General features: G+C 39.3%; 2 protein-coding genes across 2 annotated transcripts in view; both read left to right on the plus strand.

Annotated features, from left to right (window-relative positions):
• Positions 1 to 4,222, plus strand: part of LOC141828425 (uncharacterized) — a 39,542-nt gene extending 35,320 nt beyond the window's left edge. Inside the window, exon 15 of the mRNA XM_074715853.1 lies at positions 3,441 to 4,222. Coding sequence (XP_074571954.1) covers positions 3,441 to 3,731 — 291 coding nt within the window. The 3' untranslated portion in view covers positions 3,732 to 4,222. The remainder of the gene's footprint in view (positions 1 to 3,440) is intronic.
• Positions 4,223 to 9,705: 5,483 nt separating this feature from the next.
• On the plus strand, positions 9,706 to 10,389 carry LOC141826298 (uncharacterized). Its single transcript, XM_074713541.1, has one exon. The coding sequence runs from the start codon at positions 9,706 to 9,708 to the stop codon at positions 10,387 to 10,389; it is 684 nt and encodes a 227-aa protein (XP_074569642.1).
• Positions 10,390 to 10,667: the final 278 nt, after the last annotated feature.

Below are 10,667 nucleotides of genomic sequence, written 5' to 3' on the forward strand. Positions count from 1 at the left end.
TACAAGGATGGACTAGATAAGAAATGAAAATATTAAAGAGAAAATCAGGGTTGTACTTATTGAGGTAAAACTTAGGAAGACACGTTTAAAATGATAAATGTGCACATTAAACGAGGAAGATGAAGATCAATAAAGACTTAGTTAGCAATAATAAAACAAGATAAAAATTTATTTAAATATAAATGATGATGGGATGGAGTCCAATGACGTAGAATAATCTATATAAATGACCCCACCTAATGGGATAAAGCTTGATTGTTGTTATATTGCATCTAGTGGAAGATTCATTGTTCAATTTCTTGATGAAACAAGATTTCTAGATAATCGACACTATATATACACTACCTACCTAATGCTTGATGCTCCTAGGATTTGCATCATGTTACATGAATCCAATCATGCGCCTTTTGACATCACATTCCAAACTTTCTTGTCGATCATTGCCATAGCTTTAAACTCGATAGCTCACATGACTATATGACGAGGATATCTATGAGTAAACTTAAATCACATGTATAATATGGCTTATTACCTATCAAAGCACATAAGATGATGTGACCACCATGGCCATAAACGAAGAGCCAACATCTATATAGAACAAAATCTTATTGTCAAATATTATTAGTTTTCTTATAACATGACTTGTGATGGTAATCGTATATAATGAAAACATATGGTATATATACCTTGGTCAAGTTTATAGAGCCAAATAAAGATGGTACATGAATCAATTTAAAATTTTGAGGTGAGACAGTTGGCATGGGTGAAATTTGCAATTGCTCCTATTGGCATGTGAAACTTATGGATACAGACGATAGCAGAGGTTGTCTGTTCATGAGGCTTCCCTGAGTGCCACTACTTCCATGAGCTATAGCCATTAGGCTTCCACAAGCTGGAGGTTGTTGGCAAGACCTTCCTTGAGGTTTTGTGCGAGCTAGGGTTCCATTGGACGCTTCCTTGAAGCTTCCATAAGCACCCGCAAGGCTTTTGTGAGCTGGAGGTTATTTGTGAGATTTTCAATGTTCCCCCATTTCTTCTTCTTTCTTCTTCCCTCTGTAATTCTCCTACTGATCAGTGCCAATCAGCACCTCTTGATAATCCATTGGCACTGCCACACATCTTGTTTTGGCCTATTATTGAAGCCTCAACACAGAAAGAGACTTTTAAACCATACATAAAACTGACAACTTGAATGCACCAACTCAACAGTCCATAAAATTCTTGAATCAGACTTTAGTATCTAAAACGCTTCATGTTTCATTTCATATGTAAGATTTAAGAAAGTATGTTGCTACTAGTGCTGATATACTTGTTTGTTTGTTGTATTTTCAAGTAATTGCTACATTTGTATGATGAACAATGACAGCATCTCATTAATAGCTAAGGTTGTGGTTCCCTGGAGGGAGAGAAACATCAAGGAAAGAAAGAAAGGAAAAGAAAATGAAGAAAAAAAATATATTTTGACTGATTGTGTTTCCTTAAAGGATGAAAGGAGAAAAAAATGTTCTTTCATATTTTTATAATTAAGATGGGGTTTGTGCAATGATGCTTTAAGGCAGTGGGAGAAAGAAGGGCCGGAGGTAAAAAAGGGGGAAAAGTTAGAGGAGTTAAATAATTAAATACCCTTGCTATTAATTCATCACCTACTTTGCCGCTATGCCAATCGTTGTGCCTTTCATACTTGTCGCTCATTCTTATTTAGTTAAGTCCATTGCTATTTTGGCACAACACTTTGATTAAATAAAAACTTATTTAATTAAGTTAGAAAATAATTTATTTATTTTGTCACTATTTATATTTATCTTATTGGAACATAATTGAAAATACAGATGATTGCAATAGGTGTGTACTGTGTACTAATCATATCACATTCTTTTTTTTTTAAATATTAAGTTCAATTTGAAGGTCAAAAAAATTCAAATTTGAATTTAATTTAACAAAAAAGTAATCCAAAATTTTCAAATTTGATCAACTTGAGTCCGAATTAAATTTCACTTTTTTTTTATTATTTTATACTTATAAAATTAAATAAATTCAATTACAAAATTCAAAATTTAATTTTAATATGTTATTTAAATTTTAAAAATTTTGGATCTTCCTTTTTATTTTTACTCTAATAATTGTTGTTACATGAAAGAAGATAAAACCAAGTTAAAACTGAATGATAGAATTTTAAATTATTCATTTTATTTTATTTAATTCTCGAACTTTTATCGAATGCTAATGAATACAATTTATATAAACCTGTAAAAAATATACATTCATTTTAAATAAAATTGCATTCTCATCTCGAGCCTTTAAATCTAAGATTGCTCCGATGTTGTAGAATTTTAAAACAAAACATGTTTCAATTTATAGAGGACTAGAGAAAGTTTCATTTTCTTATTGCACATTCTGGCATTTTACATGTAAAATCATTGTAAAATTAAAAAGTTATAATTTTCAAGTAACTGAAGCTAAAAATTAAAATTGAATTGGTTGCAAACATTTTTAATTCTAAACACTAAGATAATCAAATTAATCAACAAGGATAACTAGAATAACAAACATATATTATACAGGATGTATTATCAATCTAATTAGTATATTAAACAATTAATTCTAATAAAAAATATTTAAAAATTGTAATTTATATTAAGTAAAATTAATTATATCAAAACTGTAATGACACAACATCATTCTGTATCGACATTGTACCATTCAAGTTAGAGATTGAAATTGACGGCTTGAGATTTTAAACCTTGATTTGACTATATCAATATATTGATAGTTTAAATTATGTCCATAGGATATCTCTAAGGGTTTTGAAGGTGTTGATTAAGGGTGTAAGCCATAGTTTATGTAAACGTCAACCACTTAATAATCATTTTAACTACAACACTTGTAAACTCTAAAGGTGAAACATTCCTGCATTATCTTCCATGTTGACACATTTGAATGCTTTATTGTTGTCATTATACATATTTATAATTCTAATTGTTTGTTTCAAAGCAAAGACATCCATAGAGGATGGTTCATACCTATTCAAATATTACCGAACATGAGGTACCAAACTCTTTCAGATAGGCCTCGAAGGGAGAAGACTTGATTGCCAACATGTCTATTTTCTAATTCACTTGCCGCAATCCATTATTGGATTTGCTTTTGTTTGACACGATCATGATGATAAAACCCTATTAATTAATCTCATGATATGAGTTAGCAATAGTAGTTCGTTATCATGAAAGGATAAGGTCATATGTGGTACTAAATATTTGTGTCACAATAAGGGTAGGAATCTTGTTGGATTGTTTGCTCAAAATTAAAATCATCAGTGCATGTTTATCCCATTTTGCTCATTCAAAATTTCTCCATTTGTATCTGTTGAGATTCCATGTTTTTTTATATGGCAGACAAATGATTGCTTTATTTATTTATTTTAATTTGTTTCAATTTGTCAGGATGGTTATGTTCCCTACCATTCTGCCAGAATTGAACCATGCCAAGCATACTCATTGGATCTGTCAAAGAAGGCAAATATCTTCATGGAAATGCTGAATAATTGCTTGGATCAGATCTCTGCCCCTTCATCTGAAAGGCGAGTATTGTTGCGGTGTGATGTGAATTTTGACACATCTTCTCAAGGGAGAAACTTAAATACATTCATTGGACGAGCTGCCCACATTGAATTTCTTGAGACTGACATATTTACAAAATTCGTCATGTGGTCCTTTCCAGAATTTTTCCTTTGAATAACAAGTTGGATAAGCTTCTTCACCGCCCTTTCATCCACCTCTGTGCCGACTAACAGTAGTCCAGTGATTAAATAGCAGGATTTCTCCCTTTATCTATATAGTTTTATTCTTTTTCTCACCAGTGTACATGTTGTAGTCATTTTTTACATATATGAATTAGTCTAAATCAGATAAGGGTTATGCAGATTATGTGAAAAGGAAATCTGCAGCTCTCTAGTGTTTGTATCATATGCTAGAACAAGTGTAGTTCTCTAATTCTCTGTTTTGTTGGCTGAATAATTTGGTTCTTCATTGAGTCTTCTGATCCATTTGTTTGTCATGTGACTTCAAGCTTGTGTTGTGGATGATATACTTCAATTACCAGAACACGCATGAACAGAAGAACTGTCCTCTCAGATGGTAGCGCTGGCTCCAGGATTTATTTTCTTGCCTTTTGTATTATATTATCCTTTTTTTTCCCATATAAGAAGAGTTATGAAGGTTTTCCATATCATGTCAGTGTCTGTGTTTGTTAGTTTGAGTGAACTGATGCAGTATTGATCTTCTGTTGCATAGATTGTCAGTCGTTTCTTTGCTAGATCCTGTTTCATCACTTATATTTGATACTGTTGAATTAAAAACAAAATTTTCTGAAAACTTGTTTAGTTTGTGTTCTTGGCATTACGCTTCAGGCTCTGCCTTTACTAGATCCTGTTTCTTCACTTATATTTGGTACTGCTGTACTAGAAAAAGATGGATCGATCTTCTGAAATTTGTTATTTAGATTGTGTCCTTGGCATTTGATTGTGGCGTTGCCACTGCTAGATCTTATTTGGTCACTTATATTTGATACCGCTGGATTAAATAACAATGGATCTTCAGAAACTCATTATCTAGATTGTGTTCTTCACATTCCGCTTGTGGTGTTGCCTTTGCTAGGTCATGTTTTGTTGCTTATATCTGGATTAGAAAAAGATGGGTCATCTGAAACTCACTATCTATCTACGTGTTGGCATGCAGTTTCTGGCTCTGCCTTTGCTAGACCCTGTTTGGTCTCTTATATTTGGTACTGCTTGATTAGAAACAAGATAATCGTTCGAGGCTGGCTCGCATTTAGATTCTGTCCTTAGCATTTTGCTTATGTCACTGTCTTTGCTATACTGTGTCATTGTTTATATTTGGTACTGCTGGATCATAGAAAAGGTGGATCTTTAGAAACTCATTACTCAGCATATATTATGTTCTTGGCATTTTGCTACATCTTGTTTCGCTTATAGTTGATACTGCATGATTAGTAGATTGATCTTCAGAAACTCATTATTTAGGTTTGTATTGTTGGACTTTCACTGTGGCTTGCAAATTTTGTTGCCTGTGGCTTCCTATTTTCTTTTCTTTATCAGCAACTACTAAAAGAAATGGTGGGCTCTCGTAATTCTTAAATTTTATGCTATGCTCAAAAGTTTTAGTCAACTATGGTGTGCTTTAACTCTGTTTATAAAAGATTTCAACTATGGTGTGCTTCCCCTTTCAATTCATTGACGTTTGGTGTTCTTCCACAACATAGATTATTTAGAGCTCCTTTGATCTCATTAAGCTAAGTTCTCTCAAAATTGTCACCTATTCCTGTATTTGGGCAAACAACTTTGGTCGTGTCGTTGTTGGACTAGTCGAATTACCTACGAGCACCACTAACACGTATTCTTTGCAATCCACGTGAATAATCCACCCAACCTTTTTAATCACACGGAGCTCTACTAGTGGATTGGAAGAACAGTCATTTGAGATGTATAAACGAAAAGGGCTAAGGGCACTATAGACGTTTAAGTAATTCCGTCAAAGGTGACGACTTGTCGTCCATACATCCCCACAATAGTCCTATTAATGTCTACCTTTACCTTACTAGCTCAACTCTAAACTCTCCAAAGGCCCACTTATCACTACAAGATAGCTTACCTTACCACCTTGACATCCAACATTGGAGACAATTCTAACACTAACCTAAAGTCTTTCACTAGAACGGAGCTGTATTCAACCTTATTAATTTGATCCTTTTAGACTTTGATCGAGCTCCTTGCCGTCCAACTAAAGTACCCTAGTACCTACTAATCTTAATTCAGTCAAGTTCCTCTAGCATCATTTACTCAAGCCAACATCACTAATCGAGGTTCAAGATCTCTATCAATTGGCAGACTTATTTATATATCATCATCATGATATGCCCAAATCAAATTGGCACAATTTGTAGGAATTGATGAAGTACTAAGTTGGCAAACATTGTACTTTGTCATGAGCGATCTTGTGATTCGTGTTCTTCTAAAATCAATTGTGGATCAAGAAATACTCACTTTGTTGAGATGTGGGTTTGTTTGAGAATGTGCAGGAATAAGTTTTTTTTTTTTTTTTTTTTTTTGTTTCCTTGATCTTACACATTAGTTCAAACAACATATATACTATATACCTTAGTGATGAAGCAGTCCAACGTCTAACCTCTAGTTGTTCACACAGTTCAACTTTGTAAGACAGTTGTGAAGGTGCTTAGTGAAGAGGATATCCTTTTAATAATCCTAGATCTCATCCTTGTTACACAAGTTATGATCAGCCTCTAATAAGATATGCCATAACCTAATAGTCTAGAAGATATGCATACACTAAGTCTTTCGTAGAATGGTTGTCATGTAACTTAGTTCTCTTGTCATTTTGTATTATCACTCGATCTAAGACTTAAGAAGGTTTCTATCTTAATGGTCATGTCCATGTTCTTTGATATGATCATAAACCTTTTAGAAGATAAATTGAGAAATGCTTTTCAATCAACTTATATTATTTGTAGATTTTTGAGTGATCAACCATCAAAACATGATATATTGTGCTAGAGAATATTATATTTTTCCTTTAGTGAAGTACTTTATTGGTTATGGACCAACCTCCATAAAGGTAGTAACATCCACAACTAGTGTAAATATAATCTTTCAAGGGACTAAGCCACAAGTGTCAAAACATGTCACTCCCTAAATGAGATCTTATTGACACTTGATCCGGCGAGAATAGGGAGTGATGATGTGGGTGAGGGGTACGAAAGGAAATGCTGAGAAACTAGTCAAGCTTCCGCTCAGAGGAGCCCGATCTCTCTCTCGTAGTGGCCCCGATATTTAACCGTAAGAAGGGGCCGACCTCTTTAAGGGTTTAGCACCTTCCTCAGTATCGAGATCTTCTCAACTTCATCCAAGATACTTCGACCCATTATCATGATCCTAAATACCCCTAATCCGGTACGTATGCTTAGCACAGACTTGGACATCAGGAAAGAAGGGAGTAAAGGAATATAAGTAAAACACTCATACGGAAAGCCTCAATCTCTCCCCTTCTTGGCTCCGAGAATCCTCATCCCAAACAAACCACCAACCTCATTATGAGGTCGGCACGTGCCTTGATACTTATGATGAGCTCTTCCTAGCTTCGGTCTATAGACTACCATCCTTCATAACAATCTTAACAGGGTACAAGCATTATCGACCGAGCTCATTACGAGGTCGGCGCTTGTTATGATACTAAGGCTAACATCTTCCTCACCTCGATCTATATAACCCGATCTCTTATAATTATTTTCGTACCAAACAGACTTCATATACCGAACTCACTACAAGGTCAGCGCGTGCCTAAACCGAGCCCTTCCTATCTTCGGTCCATAGACGTGGATCTTTCACAGTATTCTTAGCAAAGTACAGGTATCACATACTGACCTCATGACCTGGTCCCGGTATCACATACTGACCTCATGACTTGGTCCCCGCCCTATCACAACGACCTCATGACCTGGTCTCGTTATCATATACCGACCTCATGAGCTGGTCCCGGTATCACATACCGACCTCATGAATTGATCCTAGTATCGCACCATAAACTCAGTCATCCGCTTCAGACAGCTCGGTAATTCATATGAGAGCTCGACCTAGATGCTTGGTTTAACGGACAGATACACGCAGAGAGTTCGGCAAATCACTTCGGTCAACCATGGCGTACGTAGAGAGCTCAGACGCATACCTAGTTCAGCTCATCAATCCATATAAGCTCACGGCATACCTGCACATCCCGGTCACTTATACAAATCCGCCATTACCGACCTCAGGTAGCTGGACAGAATCGGGCCATCACGTTGACCTTTTCGTCGGGCTTAGCAACTTATCTACAAGGATCAGGATAGGGACCAAGTGCCCCTACTTGGTCCCGGACAATCCTAGCCGTCGAAGGAGGATAACTAACGTTGCTAAGCCGTTAGATGTTTGGAACTTGTCAGAGATCGGTCCGCTGATCACGCCTTCACGGCCAATCGCAAACAATGAGATCCGAGGATACCGCTCTCGCTACCTCTATATAAACCCCGCAGGTATGACAAATAACCATCTGGAATTCTCTACACATATTACTACTTTGATTTTCTCTATTTCTGACTTGAGCATCGGAGTGGCCACGCCGGGAATCCCCGGCGACCTTGCTAATTCGTGCGTTCAGTTCTTGCTTCTTCAGGTTCTTCTCGGCGATGGGTGATCGAAGGTTGACGTGACATTTTATTGACTGGTGGCTTGACTATCGTCGGCATCGAGTCGGAACATTTTGGCGTTGTTTGTGGGAACTCTGAGCTAGACGCCACGATGGTTAACACCAGACGCACCGCTAGCAACCGGGAGCCCGTTGAAGAAAGGAACCCAGAAGAAACTGTGACGATAACCAAGGATGAGCTGCACCAGATTGTGCAACAGGCGATAGATGCAGCCCTACGAAATGCCCCGACCCAACCACCTTCGATACCGGCAGGTCAGGCCTCGAAGGGGAGGCAACGACCCTCGCCTATTGAAGAGGTATCAACACAGGCAGGCTCTACGAATGGAGACAGGAGGCATGGAGAAGAAGATTCGAGTGAGTCTCAAGCTGAAGAGGTAGTCAGAGATGCCCGTAAAGGGAAGGCTCCGGCAAATCATGCCACCGACCTTCCTGAAACCCCATTTGTGTGGGAAATCTTAGAGCAGGAGCTGCCCCGACATTTCCGACCTCCCCAAGTGGGAGAGTATGATGGTTCCACCGACCCTGAAGATCATTTGTGCCGCTTTGAGAACGCCTCCTTGCTGCATCGATATACAGATGACATCAAGTGCAGGTTGTTCCTCAACACACTTTCCGGGTCGGCTCAACGCTGGTTTAGTAAGTTGCCGAACTCCACCATACAGTCCTTCAAGGACTTCAAGGAGGTCTTCTTGCACCAGTTCGCCAGTAGCCGGAAGCATCAGAAGACCCCGTTGAATCTCTTTACGATGAAGCAAAAGCCCCGAGAAACTCTACGGGAATATCTTCGTCATTTTAATCAAGTAGCATGTGAAGTGCCGTCAACACCGTCAGATGTCTTGACAAGTGCTTTCACTCAAGGATTGCTGGAAGGAGATTTCTTTTGATCCCTCGTGAAGAAGCCACCGATTAGCTATCAGAAGTTATCGGAAAGAGCCACTAAATACATACACTTGGAAGAAACTCAGCTGGCTCGGCAAAGTGATCCTGTGGCAGTCCCGCCCGCTGAAAAGAGACCGGTGCCGCCTCCACCACGAAGAGAAGTGCCAACCCGACCTCTTCAAAATGCTCCTGCACGCCGAAATGAACGAGTCATGCAAACTGTTGATGACCTGCCTGAAGGGGCCGGACAAAGAACTGCAGCTCGGCCAGGACAACCCGCTCGCTACTGTGTGTATCATCGGTCTGGTGGGCATAGTACGCAAGACTGTCGATACCTGGCGCAAGAAATCAACCGGGTCATCAGAGAACGCCAACAATGAGAAATAACCCCGCTAGTAGTTGGGCGACGCAATAGAAGGAAGAGGTGCATGCGAGGGGATCAGAGACGCCGAGCTGAACCAAGACGGGCTGACCCCAGGTAGAAGAAGGAGAACGACGACCTCCTCCCGAGGCGGATAGGTTGCTGGCACCTGAAGGCAACGGACAAGAACACATGCCTCGTCAGGGACCCCCTCCGGAGGCACGCCGAGATCATCGGGAAAACCAAGATAACATCGCCCATCGCGGAGAAATAAGTATGATAGCCGGTGGTCCCACGGATGGAGATTCTAACAGGGCTAGGAAGGCTCATGGGCGCCAACTTGAGACTTATAGTATTGGCACCAATCGGAGCATCGAGCCAAGCCCTGCTATTTACTTCGGGCCTCAAGATCTGGAAGGAGTTGCTACTCCTCATGATGATGCTCTAGTCATCAGAGCTACCATTGCTAACTACGATGTAGCCCGAGTATTCGTGGATACGGGTAGCTCGGTCAACGTCTTATACAAAGATGCCTTCGACCGCATGCAGATTGACGGGGATGAGTTACATCCCATGGCGACCTCCCTTTTTGGATTCTCCGGGCACGAGATCAGACCTCTTGGACAAATACGACTTCCGTTATCTTTGGGGAAGGAACCTTTCGCAGAATCCGAAGCTACCCTCTTCACAGTGGTAGAAGCTCCATCTGCTTACAACGTTATCTTGGGGCGATCGGCACTGAGCTCTTTTGGCGCAGTGGTGTCCACCTATCACCAGAAATTAAAATTTTCGGTACACGATCAGGTCGGGTCTGTGGGAGGAGATCAAAATATAGCCCGCAAGTGCTATATAGATATTGTACAGACCGATCTGTAGACGGTAAGAAGAAAGCATAACACCGAGGTGAACTCGGTACAAGATACCTCACTCCCACGACCCAACCAGGAAAAGATACCAGCACGAATAGTACCAGAGAAACCTGACCAAGTCAGTTACATAGCAGCCGACCTGTCGCAAGAGTTACAAGAACAATTATTGACCTGTCTGACACAAAACTGAGATATCTTTGTTTGGTCACCATCAGAGATTGTTGGCGTCCCCCCCCCCCCAACGGTGATGGAACACAAACTCAATCTCACTCCTGGAGTCCGACC

The sequence above is a fragment of the Curcuma longa genome, chromosome 4, assembly GCF_044706935.1.
Source record: "Curcuma longa cultivar G26 ecotype Majalengka, Jawa Barat chromosome 4, ITB_CL_G26_1.1, whole genome shotgun sequence".
In the NCBI taxonomy this organism is placed as follows: Eukaryota; Viridiplantae; Streptophyta; class Magnoliopsida; order Zingiberales; family Zingiberaceae; genus Curcuma; species Curcuma longa.

Excerpts from the sequence above, each read along its gene's own strand:
- LOC141826298 (XM_074713541.1), top strand. The coding sequence starts at position 9,706 with ATGCCTCGTCAGGGACCCCCTCCGGAGGCACGCCGAGATCATCGGGAA.